Source organism: Astatotilapia calliptera, chromosome 15 (genome assembly GCF_900246225.1).
Source record: "Astatotilapia calliptera chromosome 15, fAstCal1.2, whole genome shotgun sequence".
Lineage (NCBI taxonomy): Eukaryota > Metazoa > Chordata > Actinopteri > Cichliformes > Cichlidae > Astatotilapia > Astatotilapia calliptera.
This window is the reverse complement of record NC_039316.1, coordinates 17,185,239-17,205,078: the sequence shown is the minus strand read 5'-3', so window position 1 is coordinate 17,205,078 and position 19,840 is coordinate 17,185,239. Positions and strand designations below refer to the sequence as shown.

At 37.8% G+C, this 19,840-nt stretch overlaps 1 protein-coding gene across 2 annotated transcripts in view; it reads left to right on the top strand.

The window, feature by feature from the left end:
• Positions 1 to 19,840, top strand: part of trim67 (tripartite motif containing 67) — a 59,721-nt gene that overhangs the window by 36,099 nt on the left and 3,782 nt on the right. Inside the window, exons 4-10 of one of the 2 annotated variants that reach the window (XM_026193985.1) lie at positions 290 to 400; positions 6,164 to 6,317; positions 11,584 to 11,664; positions 13,167 to 13,330; positions 13,909 to 14,047; positions 17,051 to 17,175; positions 17,292 to 17,470. In XM_026193985.1, coding sequence (XP_026049770.1) covers positions 290 to 400; positions 6,164 to 6,317; positions 11,584 to 11,664; positions 13,167 to 13,330; positions 13,909 to 14,047; positions 17,051 to 17,175; positions 17,292 to 17,470 — 953 coding nt within the window. The remainder of the gene's footprint in view (positions 1 to 289; positions 401 to 6,163; positions 6,318 to 11,583; positions 11,665 to 13,166; positions 13,331 to 13,908; positions 14,048 to 17,050; positions 17,176 to 17,291; positions 17,471 to 19,840) is intronic. The other variant, XM_026193986.1, reaches the window with a different exon arrangement.

Sequence of the window (19,840 nt, the reverse complement as noted above, 5' to 3'; positions counted from 1 at the left end):
GGAAAGAGAACAAAGGTAGGAAGTTAAAAACAAAATGGAAAGATGAGGAAACAACTTTTTAAAGCAAGAGGATACAACTGAAAGAGAATAAACTCATGCAGGCAATGGAAGACACTAACAGGGGGCAAAGGAAGGCTCGGGGAAAAGGTCATACCTCAGAGTCTTTCAGAGTCTTTCACTTGTACAAACTGATTGAAACTGATACAATTAAACATAGTGAAAATATTTCAGATGCTCATCTCAGAATAATTGCTTTTAACAACTCATGCATCTGATCTGTTTTGTTCAGGTGGTACGTGACCAGATCACACACTGCACTATGAAGTTACGGCAGACCACCGGCATGATGGAGTACTGTCTAGAAGTCCTCAAAGAGAATGATCCAAGTGGTTTCCTCCAGGTATTTTACACACCTCATGTTTGTGCGTGTGAGACGAGTATGAAGATGAGTAACAGGGGATGTTACAAAGACAAAAAGAACACAAAAAAACAACAATTTCAGTTCACCATAATCTAAAAACTATTAAACATCTAAAACAACCGAACATCAGCACAAAAACAGCGTGTGGCAGAATACATTCCTTCTTTTGCTGAGGCCAAGGGAATTATGTTACTTAAATAAGTAAAGCACAGGACAAAACACTATGAGGTCTTACTCGATTAAAATTCAACCCAAATCAAATCTTTTTCTGAGATATTTTGAACCAAAAAATGGAAATGAAGGTAGGAAGGAAGCGTGACACACAGATCCTCTGAGCACATTAGGAGAAATCAGCTTCACGGGGAGCCTCTGATGTTTGTTGAATCGGCACAGCCAAAAAAAACAAGCAAACTGTGGCGTAGCAGAGGAAGGAGTCAGCACGGAGAACAGCAACAACAACAACCCCACATGCCTGCCTGCACTTCAGCACTACAGTCACAGCAACATGCATCTTATTTTAATACATCTGCAGCTGTTCTATTTTGAATTAACTTTACATGCCTAGTAATCAATAGGTTGACATGCTCAGTAGCTAATAAATAATCATTGATCTTTGTATGTATAGATGGAGAAACGTGACCTCCTCAGAAGAAATAAATGTTGGTTTCCTGCAGAACGCTAAATCATGAAGACTTTTCAAGACCATCAGACTTTTTTTTCATCTTTAAATCTGTCTCGAGTCTCAGCTCATGCAGAGTCTGGGCTTTATATCAAAGTTCACACAACTCTCTCAGGAAACAAAAAAGGCTTTATACAACTTTATTTGCATATCTTTAGTAGTATATATCAAAAGCGCTATATCTGGATGTGTGAAATCAGGGGGAGGTTGTTTTTGAAATTTGAAATAGAAAAAATATTCAGTATTTGTGTCACCACTGGAAATACTTCCTTTCCTTATGTGTTAGGTGGTACGCCTGGATAGAGCACGCACGTGATAGAGGAAGGGCACATGACACCCACTTACTCAACAATGACCTGCTCCCACAGACTCAGGATGCAGTGCATGTGCAGAAATATTTGTAGTGTATCAGCAAACATCTACGGGGGCATATTACAGCCACAGAGGGCAAGAAAAAAGAAAAAAAGAAACCAACACAACAGCAAAAAAGGTTTAAAGTTTAAAGTCATAAAAACAGAGAAAACAGTGATGAGAAAAAAGTCGGGTTTTATTTTTTGTGTAAAGGAACATTTCAAGGTTAAGTTGTAAAAAAAGTCATTATTTGAGGTTCTGGGATCAATAACTTATAAAACACATTATTAGACGCCAACGACAGATCTATCCGATGAGGTCGATAAAGCAGACCAGAAGCCACAAGCTCATTTTCAATAAAACCTGTCATCCTCTAACCTTGGCTAAAACACATTTAATAATGTTTAATTACATTTCTCAAGTCTTACAAATTATTGATTTTAAATAACAAAAACAAAGCAACAAAAAACAAACAAAAGTACGACGACAATACAGAGCTATTCTATTCTATTCTATTCTATTCTATTCAAATATGTGATTTTATTCAGTTCAGTTCAGTTCAGTTCATTTTTATTTCAAACATTTCAAACATGTGCCTTCACAATCATTACAAAATATCATTCCATTATTTGTTTGAAAAGGAGTAGGCTGAAGTATTTACTTATTTGTCCCTACCCCCTCAAGTTTTACCTCTCATTCATTTAATTTTTTTTTTGTCTTAAATTAAACAAACAACATATGAAACATATAAACATATGAAGTAAAACAAAACATAACATACATAAATCAAAAACAAGAAATTAGCAAGCCCCACCACAGTATAGTTTCTTTCATATGAAAAATACAGAATGTGTATATTTGCAGATACACAAGTTATGGAAAAACAACAAAACAAAACAAAACAAAAAAAACAAAAAAACAACCAAAAAAGAACCGCAACACCATTACCAGCAACATTACCATCCTGGGTTAACCCCGTTTTCTTCATTCTTATACTTATTTAAAATTAGGTTTTTATATTTTACTTTAAACTGTTTTATGTTTTGACTGTCTTTTATTTCTTCTGTTAGGCTGTTCTATAATTTAACTCCTGCAATTGAGATTGACATAGTTCTTAAAGTTGTTCTAGCACTTTGTATTTTTAAATTCCATTTCCCTCTTAAGTTATACCCACCTTCTCTTTCTATGAACAATTTACAGATTTCTTTGGGAAGCAATTTATTTCTTACTTTATACATTATTTGCGCTGTTTTAAGCTTCACTAAGTCTTGGAATTTAATAGCTTGCATTTTGACAAAGAGTGCATTTGTATGGTCCCTGTACCCTACATTATTTATTAATCTAATGGCCCTTTTCTGTATTATAGTTATTGTTTGTGTGTTACTTTTGTATGTGTTTCCCCAGACCTCTACACAGTAGCTCATATATGGCAGTAGTAAAGCACAGTATAAAATGTGCAGTGCTTTCTGATCCAACATATGCTTTGCTTTTCCCAGGACGGCAATGCCCCGTGCCAATTTCCCCCGAACATAAGTAATGTGTGGCTTCCAACAGAGCTTGTGGTCAATGATCACCCCAAGAAATTTTATTTCATTTACTCTTTCTAAATATACATTGTCAACACATATTTCTACTTCGATGTTTTTCTTTTGGTTTCCAAACAACATAAATTTGGTTTTATCGAGATTCAATGATAATTTATTTATATCAAACCACTTCTTTAATATCGTTAATTCCTGTGTGATCATTTCCAAAACCTGTGGCAACTCCCCACCTGCACACAGTATATTTGTGTCATCTGCAAATATTACAAACTTTAAAATCTCCGATACTCTGCAGATATCATTTAAGTACATAATAAACATTTTTGGACCCAGTACTGAACCTTGAGGTACTCCACAAGCTATATCCATCAAATTAGATTTATATTCATTTATTTGTACATATTGTTGCCTATTCCCTACATAGCTTTTTAACCATTCAAAAACCACTCCCCTAAACCCGTACTTTTCCAGTTTTTTTAATAGAATTTCATGATTAACAGTATCAAACGCCTTCTTTAGATCTAAGAAAACTCCGAGCGCACACCTCTTATTATCCATACATTCCGTTATCTTTTCCATTAAATCTATCAGTGCCAAAGCTGTTGATCTGTTGTTTCTGAACCCATACTGACTATCTGTCATTAATTCATATTTTTCCACAAAACTGTCAAATCTTTTTATGAAGAGTTTTTCCAGTATCTTAGAGAACTGGGAGAGTATTGACACTGGTCTATAGTTTGTAAAATGATGTCTTTCACCGGTTTTGTAAATGGGAATAACTTTAGCAACTTTCATTTTTTGTGGAAAAACTCCTTTTTGAAACGACAAGTTGAATATATATTTTAATGGTTTTACGATACCATCAATAACTGTCTTTACCGTTACCATATCAATATCATTCCAGTCTGTACTGGTTTTGTTCTTAAGTCCTCTAACCATGTCATAAATCTCTTTCTCTTCCACTGCTCTTAAAAACATTGAGCTATTATTCCTTTCAATATTTTCACCAGTGTCCCTTTCTATTCCATCAACCTTTATTTCTTCTGCCAGTTTTGGCCCTATGTTTACGAAGAATTCATTAAAGCCATTTACTATCTCCTCCATGTTATTAATACTTCTTGTCCCTTCTATAAAGTACCCAGGGTAATCATTATTCCTTGATTCATTTTTGATTATTCTGTTTAATACATTCCATATATCTCTTGTGTTATCTTTATTGTGTTCTAACCTTTTAATGTAATACTCTCTTTTACAGGATCTCATTATATTAGTTAATTTATTTTTGTAAGTTTTATACTTCATTTCAGTTTCTATTGTTCTCTTTTTTATGAATTCTCGATATAGGCTATTCTTTTTTTTGCTGGCATTTTGTAGTCCTTTTGTCATCCATGGTCTTCCTGCATAGTTGTGTTTCCTATTGATTTCAATTACTGGGCAGTTTTTATCAAGTAATGTGTTAAATGTTCTTAAAAATCCTTCGTAAGCTTTATTAACTTCTGTTTGTTCATATACAATATTCCAATCTTGCTTTAAAAGTTCATTTCTAAGACAATTTAAGGTCTTCTCTGTTCTTATTCTTTTGTAAATAATCTTATGTCCATCGTTGTTCACTTTATAATGGCAATTATACGATGCAAAGACTGGTAAATGGTCACTTATATCCAACTTAAAGTTGAAAAATAAAGCAATACAGTTACATGACTTATTTCTTCATCTTTGTTCTTGTAAATTTCAGCTGTTTGATCAAAATTCACAATTTTAAATCTTGATTTTTTTATTTTTATTTTTTTACCTTGAGTGGCCTTCATTTGCAGTCATAAATGTGCCTTTATGGTACTGAATAAAAACACACATGATTTCCAGATATTCCAGAAAATAAGCTTCCTTTTTCTTTACCCATTCTGAAGCATAAGCAGTGTTGGGTAAATTACTTTACATTACAGTTGTTACATTACTAGTTACTTCTATCAAAAGTAATCCAGTTACTTGCAAAGTAACTAGTTACTCAGGAAAGTAACTTTGGTTTTACTCAGAATTCTCTTGTTAATGTGTTGCTTCCAGTCTTCTAGCCACAAGTGCACTGTGCCACCTACCAATAGAAAGGAAAAAATAATGTGCATATTTCCAAATATGTGGGAGATAAACAAACAAGACAGACGGGACTTGCGACAGATAAGCCGATCAGCTGATCATTGATCAGTTTCATGATTGAAGTAGAAACAGGAGAGGGAGGGGGAGAGAATGAGAGAAGAAGAGACAGCTGCAGCGTAAAGACAATAACTCCAGCTTTGTGTCTTTTTCATTGTAGCTGAAGAACGGGACAAACTGCGTTCCTTTTCAGCTCAATACAAAATATTTTCTCTGAATACGAGACGATTCCATTTTTTAGGGAACGGTTGGCAACTCTAATAATTAACCTTATGAACAAAATAAAGTTCAACATCAGTAACATCATAGCAGCCGCCCAGCTGTATAGAAACTCCGTCATGCTAGCTAGTATGCAGTACAAAAAAGTCAGCATAACTAAAATAAACTCCACCTAAACTTGGTTTATATCTGACCCAGATAGACTGCAGGTCATAACTTCTTACCTGAAGTTCAGTTCACTTGACACTCGGACACCCGCCTCGAGTCTCTCCTCCTGCCTCCCCTTTCCTTCATCTACCTGCTGGCCTCCACCACTTGCTAATGTTACTGAATCTGTGGAAGATCCGCGATAGCCACCACATAATAACTAGTTACCGTGCTCGTTACCACAGTAATAACGTAGTTACTGTAACGCGTTACTTAATAATGCGTTAGTCCCTACACTGAGCATAAGTAATGGAAACAATCATGCAATGTATTCACTAGAGGTTGGGTTTTTTTGTCTTATCCTCAGATCAGGGGTCTAATTCATATCTTTAAATATTTGAACTGCACTAATGTGAGCCTCATTTCACTTGTCAGACACAGTGCATGGAAGCCGGGCCAGTCAAATGGAAAATCCACTTTGTATGCAGGGAGGGCCTCTGATATTTTCCAATGTATTTAAAAGTATATAAATATTGAATGAATGTGTTCTCATTTCCAGCATTTTCTTCATTCTTTACTTCTTACAAGTAAACCATTGCTGAATCTATACTGTGTCTGCAAACTTCAACTTGCCCACTGTATGTGTTTGCGTAGATCTCAGATGCTCTGATTAAGCGAGTGACGTCATCTCAAGACCAGTGGGTTAAAGGGGCCCTGGAGCCAAAGGTTGGCCCTGACTTTGACCTCACTCTCAATACCGACTCGCTGCTACAGACCATCCTACAGCTGGACTTCTGCCAGGGCAAAGGTGAGCACACGTTTGGACTTTAAGACCAACTGTACTACTACAACTTAGTCAAATTAAAAAATCTCTTTAGCTGTATATTTAAAAGGCGTACTCCACTTTATAAGGCATGAGTCTCACATGAGAGAAAACTAGAAAAGAATGGTAAAGCTAGTTTAACTAAGATGTACGGACAAGCTCAATGCTGGGAATTTCTCAGTTACTCTGCTGGGAACAACAGATTGATTGATTTATTAACTTTGAATTGAGAATAATTTGTTATCCTAGATTTACCTCTGTAAACCTTTGGCCTTTTATACTAACTTGATGCATCTCAGAGTCCTTGCTTCAAGCAATTCGCTCCTCACTGGAGGTGATGATTGGTTGCTTGTGGACTTACCAGCCTCTGGTTGCCTAGGTAATCATCTAATGTATTTACCACCAGATAATATGACAATCAGCAGTATCCTGCAGTATCACTGATAGTCTCTTCACTTGCACACCTGTCTCTGGCCACCACATTGCTTCAAATCATCAAGCAGCCTCAATTCTCCTCCCATTGAGATCATATTCCTCACAAAAATTTTACTATATGAATCTTTTTGAACAAAACTGTTCCTACACAGTGAGGAAAACTGAGGAACAGTTCAGGGTTGTGGCTGAATTTGGAGGCTGACCACAGATTTTGACTGGGTTGCCAGAATACTCATTTTCTTGAGCTGCACATACATATTGAAGTCCTGGAGTAAAGCTCACTTGTAAGCTTGCCAACAATTTACTTAAAAAGTCTCTATGATTATAGATATATGTAAATAATTTTGGCATGCACAAACATACACAAACAAGATTCATCTAAAGCAGGGGTGTCAAACTCAAATACACAGTGGGCCAAAATTCAAAACTGGAACAAAGTCGCGGGCTAACATTAATATTTATTTAAAAAAAAAAATCTTCCTCCAGATATAAGAATGAATCTTTTCTTATGGACTCAAATAAGTTTTACTGGAAAACTGAATATGGAACAAGCAAAGCTTAATACTAAACAATATATATATTAGCTGTATAATACCAGTAGGCCAGCTCTAATAGTAATTTGGTATGGCTTCACGGGCCAAATGTAATTAGGCTGCGGGCCAAATTTGGCCCGCGGGCCAGAGTTTGACACCTATGATCTAAAGTCAACAAAATAAGATTTAGCTGCTATTGCTCTTTTCTTTTAAGGTTTCTTTAACTCATACTACAGTGTGCACATCTAATTATCTATTAATTGGCTGTTGCTACCCAGCAGCCAGTTGGCGCGCATGAGTAAACAGCGTGTTTTATATTCATTCCGCTGCGGTCTCCGAGATTACCCAGATGTATAGTTAATGTATATTAAATATGTAATCACCAATATGCATATTTTATTTGCATATGGCCGCACTTAGGCGGTGAAGATGGGATGTCTTCCCTGTGCAGAAGCAGATTCAACCTGGTTACTTTGCTAGAAAAGTAAATAATGCTGACCGGTCTTTGTTATCAGCTATTAAGAGTACAAAATCCATTAAATCATAAGCAAAATACTCATTTTCACAATGAGGAAATTACATTCAGTGGAGCTCTGTGTGTGATAAATTTTATATTCGGTATCATAACTGTGATTATGCACTCTTGTAATGTTATGGTTCATCTTGGGTGACACTTCCAATGAGCTGCAGCAACGTTTTTTGTCCCCAACAAAGTCAACTTCCTAGAAAATAAGGACACTAGCTCTTACAGACACGACAAAAACTTAGTGAATTAAATTTAAAAATGTGTCCCGGGTCTTCAGGTCATGGCTTGAGTTAAGTTCTACTTCAAATAGATTTTCTCCAATTTAAGCTCCACTCAAACTTCTTAGAAAGCCAGAAAGCTTTGATCAGCTCTCTTTTCTTCTCCAAGACTGGGGATGTGGAATTCAGTTGTATGATTCCTTTCTCTCTCACCCATTATCTGGTATGGACTTTAACGACGGACAATTTCATTTTAAGCATTTGAATTTTAATCTTTGACATACAGAGCACCAACAAAAGGTATGTTTGTACTCAAATATTAAGTTTGTTTAAACCCATATACTGTAAATAAAAGATGTGCATAGCCATCATAACATCCTCCACAGGCATAAAGATTCATTAGTTATTCCTCCTCTGCATGTTTTTTATCTTTCATTTTCTTTTCTTGTCTTCACCTCAACTTTTCTTAAAACGAGATGCTAATAGTTGCATGAGATGGTTGAGTTGAGTAGTTTAGGTTAACAGTAGGTGGCTTGATTAGAAACACAGAACTGTAATTCACTGTCTATTAATTGTATAGGATACTAGTTTGTGGCTAAACAAGCTCAAAGCAAAATGCAATTATTGGAAAAACAGAACAGCTGATTCTTTGTACAAAAATGAAACTAATTAAATTAAACACTCTACAAGACCTATCACTTAAAGCAGTTACATCTTTAATTATGCACAGCTTTAAAGCTATGTCCACGCATAGCTTTGGAGCAAAGTGATTCGTTCCTCACTCATCTCTTTGAAGCTGACAGCTGATTGCTCACGGACATTCCTGGCTCTGGTTGCCTAGGTAACCTTCTAATGTATTTTGCAGTAGTTTCTGTGTGATAACCAGGAAACAGGGCTAAGAACTACAAAACTGCCTTTTTACATTTTTGTAATTACATATTAATAAACTATTAAAGTGAACTTCATATGCTTTAAATTGTGACAAATATTACTATGAAATGTAGTAGAAACATTACCAAACATTTCCTTATAATAAGCCACAATATTAAACATAAAATTTGCATTGATACCGTCAAACAATGCTGAATACTGGATAATAGGATTATACTGTTATACTTTTATAATAATATAGCAGCAGCTGCTCAGCTGCACTGGAAAGAATATAACTTTGCACCTCTGGTAAAATATGCAGCATAAAAAAGCGTAGAACAAGCATACGGCATTATTTGTGTGCCACTATTCTGAGCGCGCATTAAAAAAAAGTGGGCGCACGTAAAAAAAATTTGCAGGTACAAGTGTTGCATTTTGAGGAGAAATTTATTTCGAGCAAAGAAAAGCTAAATTTGAGTGAACAAAATTCATTGCTGCGTGCAAAAAATGTATTTCAGTGTTTAGGTAACACACACACACACACACACACACACACACACACACACACACACACACACACACACACACACACACACACACACACACACACACACACACACACACACATATATATATATACAGGGAGTGCAGAATTATTAGGCAAATGAGTATTTTGTCCACATCATCCTCTTCATGCATGTTGTCCTACTCCAAGCTGTATAGGCTCGAAAGCCTACTACCAATTAAGCATATTAGGTGATGTGCATCTCTGTAATGAGAAGGGGTGTGGTCTAATGACATCAACACCCTATATCAGGTGTGCTTAATTATTAGGCAACGTCCTTTCCTTTGGCAAAATGGGTCAAAAGAAGGACTTGACAGGCTCAGAAAAGTCAAAAACAGTGAGATATCTTGCAGAGGGATGCAGCAGTCTCAAAATTGCAAAGCTTCTGAAGCGTGATCATCGAACAATCAAGCGTTTCATTCAAAATAGTCAACAGGGTCGCAAGAAGCGTGTGGAAAAACCAAGGTGCAAAATAACTGCCCATGAACTGAGAAAAGTCAAGCGTGCAGCTGCCAAGATGCCACTTGCCACCAGTTTGGCCATATTTCAGAGCTGCAACATCACTGGAGTGCCCAAAAGCACAAGGTGTGCAATACTCAGAGACATGGCCAAGGTAAGAAAGGCTGAAAGACGACCACCACTGAACAAGACACACAAGCTGAAACGTCAAGACTGGGCCAAGAAATATCTCAAGACTGGTTTTTCTAAGGTTTTATGGACTGATGAAATGAGAGTGAGTCTTGATGGGCCAGATGGATGGGCCCGTGGCTGGATTGGTAAAGGGCAGAGAGCTCCAGTCCGACTCAGACGCCAGCAAGGTGGAGGTGGAGTACTGGTTTGGGCTGGTATCATCAAAGATGAGCTTGTGGGGCCTTTTCGGGTTGAGGATGGAGTCAAGCTCAACTCCCAGTCCTACTGCCAGTTTCTGGAAGACACCTTCTTCAAGCAGTGGTACAGGAAGAAGTCTGCATCCTTCAAGAAAAACATGATTTTCATGCAGGACAATGCTCCATCACACGCGTCCAAGTACTCCACAGCGTGGCTGGCAAGAAAGGGTATAAAAGAAGAAAAACTAATGACATGGTCTCCTTGTTCACCTGATCTGAACCCCATTGAGAACCTGTGGTCCTTCATCAAATGTGAGATTTACAAGGAGGGAAAACAGTACACCTCTCTGAACAGTGTCTGGGAGGCTGTGGTTGCTGCTGCACGCAATGTTGATGGTGAACAGATCAAAACACTGACAGAATCCATGGTTGGCAGGCTTTTGAGTGTCCTTGCAAAGAAAGGTGGCTATATTGGTCGCTGATTTGTTTTTGTTTTGTTTTTGAATGTCAGAAATGTATATTTGTGAATGTGGAGATGTTATATTGGTTTCACTGGTAAAAATAAATAATTGAAATGGGTATATATTTGTTTTTTGTTAAGTTGCCTAATAATTATGCACAGTAATAGTCACCTGCACACACAGATATCCCCCTAAAATAGCTAAAACTAAAAACAAACTAAAAGCTACTTCCAAAAGCATTCAGCTTTGATATTAATGAGTTTTTTGGGTTCATTGAGAACATGGTTGTTGTTCAATAATAAAATTATTCCTCAAAAATACAACTTGCCTAATAATTCTGCACTCCCTGTATATACATGCATTATAGTATGATTTCAGTAAGTGATTACTGCTGAGTAATGTAATGTTACTCAGCAGTAATCACTGTTGATACAAAATAACTGCTTGGATATTACTGGGGCAGTGATGATAGTGATGATAAAATTATTGCCTCCTTGTTTCCAACTTATTACCACACAATTACCAAATTATTACCTAGCTCTAAAAGTGCTACCTAAAAACACAATCTCTTGTCTTATCACTACACAAATACTACCTAAAACTACAAAATACTACACAAAATAATGCAACACAAAAAGGACAACAAAACCTTCAAGTTTAGGCTTGACAAACGATTTTTGTGTTTATCAATGATAATTTTTGGACCTTTAGTTAATATCATTGTGACAAATAAGTGTATGATTGATACACTACACTTCTGGTCATCCTTTTTACTTCTTTAGAGAACACTGACTTAAATCAACATCATATTTCCAGATGTACAGGAGAATCCAAAATTGAAACAAATGCAGGAAGCAGGCAGTGGTGAGGCTGAGATGGAGACAGAGAGCCCAGGAGGTATTTCAGAGACTCTATTTTTCACTGTAAATCTCTGTTTCCCTTCCTTGCATATATTTTGTCACTCCTGCCTCGTTCCTTAGCCCCGATAGCTCTCTGGTTGGAAACTCACTGGTCTTTTTGTCCCACAGTGTTTCTCTGGTGTTTTCCCTTTGCATGTTGTTTTTCAGCTCTTCAACAGTAAACGACACTGATCTGCTGAACAGTTCTGCACAAAGATCTTTGTTTCCTGCGATAATTTTGTTTCACATATTACTAATGACACATATATAAAAATATAATTATGCATGAATTAAACTGTGGCAATACAAATTATAGGGAGTAAGTATATACTGAGGAAATGTGCAGTAAACATGATCCTCTAATCATTTTGTTTTCACATATTCAGTCTTGCTTGATAGCTATAGACTGATCAGCCACAACATTAGAATCTGCTTCAATCCATCAACATTTGGGACTTCTGCAGGTGTCCTTTGGTCTCTGCGATCAGGTAGCAGATCATTTGCCTGCTGGAGGTTGCGGGTGGGGCGTCTGTGGATCAGGCTATCTCTGGTACATCTTGTAGATTCATGTTTGCATTAGTATCTGGGCTGTTTGAAGGATAATTTAATGTTCTGCGTCAATGTAACATCCACATAAATGACATGAAACCAGATTTCTACAGCAGAACATTGCATTGTAAAGAGATGGCCGTTATTAATTATTTTACATAATCTGTATTTTTGATGTTGTGGCTGATCTCCATGTAATAAGTCATAAATTCAAATATGTAATATCAACAAAACATGCATTATCTCCTATACTGTCCGCCATGACTGCTGCCTTCCCCTGTGTTTTCCGTACTGTTATATATTTATCAGATAAGTACCTGTAAATGAAAAAGTGAAGAAAGATTTTTTTTAATCTTTTCTTATTTTATTGTTTGTATGTTTGTTTCTCCTTTTGGAATTTGCTTTTCACCTGTTTTGTACAAGAGTTAGACTGATATGATGCTTTTCCTCTGATTTTATGCAGATTTTATGCAGGAATGATGCTTTGCTTTCATCAGTCTGGCCTTTGGTGGGGAGCCGATGTCTCATACTTTCTTACCACCTTTGCTGATTTATTTATTACTATCAAACTACAAGTCAGCCTTCAAAGCGCATATCAATCTAACCCAGTGCATCCCTACCACTACACTACCCTTTAAGTGTATGTAGAGTCCTCACTAGGTCCAGTTTAAGCCCTTAATAATTCCCAGCTGTTACCCTGTAAATGAACCCAGAGCTCTTTCACCTTTAAGGCTCTTTTTTAAATCTCCCACCAGATTGTCATTAAAGCTCCTTTTTCTCTTCATTCAGTCTGTTTAAAGGCAACCCGCCAGATGACGGCATCCCTGTATGTCTTCCTCTCTTCATCCTTCCACACTTTCATGTCTCCCTCCTTGTACCTCTTCTTTGTCCCAATTCCTCTCATTCATTGATTGCAAAATTTAAATTGCATCCATCCATCTCTCTACACAGTGGAGCCTAGACCCTCAGTGCCTCCAGCTCCTCTCCTGCAGCTGGAGAAGTGCTGCACAAGGAATAACAGCGCCACCCTGGCCTGGAGGGTAGCTATGCCCACCATCAACCCCATCGAGGGCTACATCCTGGAGCTGGATGATGGCAATGGAGGACAGTACAGGGTGAGTACTATTTGTTAAACAAAAGATTTACACTAATAGTGTTTCCCACAGAATTACTCTGTATCGTGGCAGTAATGAGGCACAGATCATATGTGTGCACCCAAAAGAAATGCATATATTTTTTGTGGAAATAGATAATAAAAAATAAGCAGTTGTGTCTCCAGGACAAGAGAATAAAGACAGCTGAACGACACCAAGAACCATCACAGCAGCAACTTGAACTTGTTTCTCAATCTCGTTGTTTTCTCTGAAGGTTGAAAAAGATTCGTGGGCAGCCTGCCCAAGAAATTTCTGTTTTTGGGAAACACTGCAATAACTCTACTGTGAAAATAACTAATCTAATCTGAAACTCAGAAAATGATGTTTAGTAGCTCTCCTCAATATGATGCTCATATCTGACAAAGGACAGATAATACTCTTTATGTGTGTAAGTATATGAGTCATCATCAAGCATGCATTAAAAGTGCTAGAGATCTTGACCTCTTCACTAATCCTTGAGCATATACTGCCTCAACTTGCATTTCAAATGATGCTGAGTTTGTGTGTGTCTGTGTGTGCGTGTTTGTGTGTGCCCCCAGGAGGTATATGTGGGGAAGGAAACAGTGTGTACAGTCGATGGTCTTCATTTCAACAGTTCCTACAACGCAAGGGTGAAAGCTTATAATTCCATTGGAGTGGGTCCATACAGCAAGACAGTCATGCTCAAGACTTCTGATGGTACGTGGTGTGTGCTGGAACTGGCTTAGCTTCCAGAGCATGACAGATGGACTCTTTGTCTGCCTTACTTTTGATTCTGCTCTTTTGGCTGTCTTGATTTCATTATATATTTTTACCCAAGGGATTTTTTTGTCTGCGAGCTTCTTTGTAAAACAGGTTTCATGATGTAATTTCATCTGACCTATGTAACTGTGAACAGAAAAGCCTCTTACATAGAGGAGGAGATGTTTTTGGGAGAAGGCAGGAGAAAGGTAGGTGGAAGATTTTGAAGAGGGTGAAGGAAATACACTGGACAGGAACAGTAGACAAAGAAAGGGGAAGAAAAGAGAAACGGAATAATGAAGAGGAAGCGGATGGAAAAAAGCTGAAGTAGACCAGGTTTGAGTAGACAGTAAAGAAAAGTCACAAACAAGAAGAAAACAGAAGGAAAGAAAAGGAGATCAAAGGAGCGGTTAAGTAAGAAAAAGAAAGGGGGCAATGGAAAAAGAGGATAAAGGTAAAACTGTACAGAGATGCAAAGGAAAAAGAGAAAAGGAAGGAAAAAACATAACTGCAAAGGGAGAAAAAACAGAATATACTGCTGGAGAAGAAAGGAAAGAATGAGATTAAGGACTCAGAGAAAGAGGAGGTGAAAGAAGAAAATAGAGACACCCACTGTGTAACAGCAGAGCAATGCGGGTGGAGATTTTTACAATACACAAACACACAAACAGTGTCTCTGAACCAGCCACAACAATAATGGGCATTAGAGTCTGTTTTCTGACTGATAACTGTTTATCCCACCCGCCCTCTTTTTATTCTTCTCTATCATCGTTCTTCTTCCTGCCTACTCTGCCTCTTTTTCCCTCCCCTTCTCCTCCTCTTCCTCCTCTCTCTCTCTTTGAGGATTGTACCGCAGCTACACCGAGAAAGAAAACTGCGGCGACGTGACTCTTGTTGAACAGACAGCAATGGCTGCAAACAAAAACATGGCATCCGTGTAGTGTGACAGTAAAAATCTCATGTGCAAGCACTTTTTTAATAATGCATTGGTAGTTGATGAAACATTTCCCGTCTCAGGCCTACACTTTACAAGTGCATTGTTTTCTGTGGATGAACCCAATTAGTTGTTGCCCACAACCGCCGTACAAAGATTTCTAAGGTCACATTCATTATAAAAGAATCTTTTAATACATATTAATGTGATTATTTGACAGAGTGATTACATTTATAGTCTTGTTTTTATCAGCCAGAGATGAAAATATCCCTTGCTGAGTTAAGCTGAAAGTTGTATTTATGTGTATTCCTTGAGCTTGTTCAAAGTATTTTGATAATTTAAAAAAAATCAGTCACAGCAATTAAACTAGTTTGACTTTTCAGACCACACAATGCTCAGAGAAGGTGTAACAGACTCAAGTATGGGTCATTTGGAAGATGCTTGTAAAAAGCCTCTACTGTCTAGGGATGGGTATCGTTTAGGTTTTATCCGATACCGGTGCCAAACCAGTACTTTTGAAACGGTGCTGGTGCTTAAACGGTGCTCAAACTTTTGCTTTGGTCATTTTAGCCTTTTTGGCCAGGGTGAAGGGAGTATCTGCCATCAAACAAGAAGACAGCCGCATGTAACTACAACGGTGTTTGCTAGTTCACCTTACATGCATTAATTTAATAACGTGGTTAGCCTACTCAACTTAAATTACACACGAACATTAAGCTACTCACGCAGAGAAGAACGGCTGCTGCTGCCATCATCATCCGTCATCATTTCTGCTACACTGGCAGGGCTAGGGGTCAGGACTCTACTCTTCGGGTTCTTGGGGGATGTTGCTAACTTGGTGCATTTCTTGGCTTCTAAAAAAACGCTATGCATCGCCAGGTTGGTTGTCAGATTCGAGGTGTTATCTCCTTTGCACAGTATCACAGTATCACCTTAAAGCACTTGTTGCAGGCTGCTGAGTTTGCATCTTTTGCTGTGAAGTAAAGCCAGACTTTTGACCACTTTGCCTTGGGCATTTTTAATCTGTAGCTCTAAAAGAATGTACGTACCTGGGCCCACCTACTATCCTTGCAAAGATAAAATGATTGGCTAGAATCCAAAGTGTATGACATCTCAGGAAGAAAAAAAAAAAGCACCGAAATAAAGCAATGAAATGTGCGCTGCTTTTGCCATAATGGCACCGGATACCGGTACCCATCCCTACTACTGTCTAAAGAGAATATTGTAGCACAGCTTAGGTTTTGAACTGAACAAACCACAAGACTTCTCGAACAATGTCCTTTTAATGTACAGCGCCATGTTTGGAGAAAGTCAAACACGGTGGTGGAGCGGTGATGGTTTGGGTTTGTTTTGCACCCACAGGACCTCGGCTCCTAGCAGTCATTGAGTCACCCTTAAACTCCTCTATACTCCTCTGATACTAAAGTATTTTAGAGTCAAATGTGATCATGTTTGCAAGAACACCCAAATTGGTTCATGCAACAGGAAAATTATCCAGCAAATCTACAATAAATAGCTGAAATAGAAAAGAATCAATATGCTACAATGGCACAGTCAAAGTTCAGACCTCAACCTGACAGAAATGCTGTTTTGGGACCTTAAGAGAGCTGTGCATTAATAAATGACATCAAACCTTAACGAAATGAAGCAAAGCTATATAGCAAATATGGCCATAATGAATTAAGACACTGAAAGTTATAAAGAAAACAATTACTTCAAGTTATTTCTGCTAAAGGTGGTTCTATGAGCTTTGAATCATGTTTTATTTTCAAAGGACTGTATAGGGTCTTTAATCCTATGAAAAAGAAAGCATGGCCCTTCTAGAATCAGTGATATAATTATTGGCTTTACTGTAGGTGTGGGTAGGTATAGCTACCCAGTAAGGTTCACTTTCGATGAGCAGTTTTTAAAATTATTTTAATAAGATGCAGAATACAACATGTGACTAAATTTAGTGTGAATGTTAGTACAGACTTACAAAATTTCCAAAGACTATTAGCAGGCTAACTGTTGTGTCCTTCTTACAGTGGCTTGGTTCACCTTTGACCCCACCTCAGCTCATCGGGACATTGTTCTGACTAATGACAACCAGACAGTTAGCTGTAACAGCTATGATGACCGTGTGGTGCTGGGGACTGCTGCTTTCTCCAAGGTGAAGTGTATACAGATATTTTCCATTTAAATTTGACAGCGATTAGCCTTTTTCTGTTGATTTTTGGTTATAGAAGTTATAGAAGATTAATTTTTTTACCCCCTATTGAATCTCAGGGCATTCACTATTGGGAGGTCAGCATTGATCGCTATGACAACCACCCAGATCCTGCGTTTGGCATAGCAAGGATCAACACCATGAAGGACATGATGTTGGGGAAAGATGACAAAGCCTGGGCCATGTATGTGGACAACAACCGCTCCTGGTTCATGCACAACAACTCCCACACCAACAGGTAGGTGCATGGGGAGCAACAACACCACCAACAGTTTTTAGTGATAACTTTTAACCATTGTCCCCTACCATTGGACATGTTGTATAATACTGGCATAAAATACATATCATATTTAAAAAATGAGAACAATTAAGAGATTCCATCTGTATGTTTTCAAGAAAAATCCCAAACTGATATCCTGCAGGATCCAGAGGCTCATATCATTCAAATGCAAAGACAACTGACAAAAGACTAATTTAAGATTATTTTTTAAAATAATATACTGGTTACCTTCCAATACAGTGCCTGAGTTTATTTGTTTTAGATTTGCCTTTCATCCTCATGTCCTTGTGAACTTTAGGTCTGTTTTCAGCTGCTATTTCGAGAATCGTTGTAGATCAGAATTCCACTTCTGTGCATGAGCATTGTGAGATTTTATCATGGACGTCAAACCTCTTCAGTGGCTTTTGTTGTCAAAATGATCAGATCATTTTGAGGAACATCACTTCTGGTGGGGGTTTGTTCCCCAGCTACAACCCAGTGTTTGCCTATCAGGTCTTTCTTAAGAGAGTGCACTGTGAATTTTTCCTTAAGGTCAGACTGTCAATGGAGACTTGCAAATTGGGTAACAGCCCGAGGCTTCTGTGAGAGAACACTTGGTTGAGATGTGGTGCAGGCAAGAATGAAAGGAAAGGTTTACCTGGGATGTGTTGCTTGGACATGGTGGCACTAACATAAAGACAGGAGGTAGCAGAGCTGAAGTATCTAAGATTAGAGAACTGGCAAGATTAGAGGACCAGCTCAGGTCGAGTGTTTTGATGACACAGTTTGAAAGGCAAGGCTGAGATGGTTTGGACATGTGCAGAGGAGGAAAAGAAGAAGATCACACAGAAGATTTTTGGTTGGAGTGAAGGAGGACACTACAGGTAAGTTTGTGTGACAGAAGAGGATGCTAGAGATAGAGACAGATGATCCACTATGTTGATCCATAAAGAGAACAGCAAAAAGATGAGGAAAATTGGCACATGCAATTATGAAGACAATTCATGCTCTGCAGATTTGGGACTTTCTTTCTTTGCCCCAAAAATTTAAGTCAAGTAGAAGAGCTCCATTTGACACACTCGAGGTGATCCGGTTAGAAAGGGAGCTTCAGGGAGCAGTCGACAACTTGTAGTCATGCTGAAAGGATTTCAGCGATGCCCAGGGACAGATTGTTGAAGGGAACATCAGGAAAGCTAAAAAAGACATTGACAGCTTTTCCAGACTTTCACTATTATCACGCTGGTTTTCCCCGCTGCAGTTATTTAATACAAAGAACAAAAGACAAATCTTGAAATTTTTAAATTTGTTTTGTTTTGTCAAACTACAAAGTTAAAATTGAATATATTACTCATGCTGTGTGAACAACTCATAGGCTGCTAGGTTGTAAAAATCCCCGTTCCTGCGGCAAAGCTTTCATGGAGTTTTCAGCTCTTTCATCAACCCCTCTAAAGGATTGTTGTAGCACTTTCTGTCTTGGAAGAAGCTGTTCATAACATTAATGCCTTTAACATGTGTATCTGCAGACCGGATAGTATAATATGAAATCAGTAGTTTACGTTCCTTCATTAGGAATTTTCTGTAACATCCTTCAAGCCCTCAAATATTTAATAAACCATTAATTAGAAGGCACAATTAAATCTGAGTGGAGTGATGCTGGGATTTAATTTGTTCTATTTTTGCTGGCGAAGCTTTTAATCCTTTAATGATAATCCCACTACGGTGATTCATGAAGAGAAGGAGAAATACCTGCTGAATTTAATTTTTCATAACATGGCAATCCCAAGATTGTCATTATATCATTCCTAATGTACTATAATGTATTATTACTGCAGCAATACTGCTGTTTCCTTTACTATAAAATATGATTCAATTAGTTTGTAACATTAACAAATCCAACTTGTTAAATCTTGTCTTACTAGAAAGCAGCACTCATCATTTTAAGTAATTCATGAGCAACTTTTGTCGTTGAGTAAAACAACAGGAGACAGGGACTCTGTAAAGTGTTTCCCTTATGCATTCATCATTCTGTCTTGTGCATTAAGTCTCATACTTCTAAGAGGTTTGGAAGCTATAACCATAGATGCACACGATGACAGAGAAACCCGAAGGCTCATACAATACTAACAAACAGACTAACAAACACACAGGGGAGCTGTATAAGATGGCTGCAGGAAACATCAAAACATGCATCTGCACCCTCTCTCTGTCTGCTTCACAAGGAAGCCATCAAACTCTCATTAAAGATTTATTCATGAAAAATATCTGCTCTCTTGACTTGTCAGTTCTCTACCCACCTTTCATGTCATTCATCGTGTCGTGTCGGAGCTTTATTTTTGACTTCTTAATCTC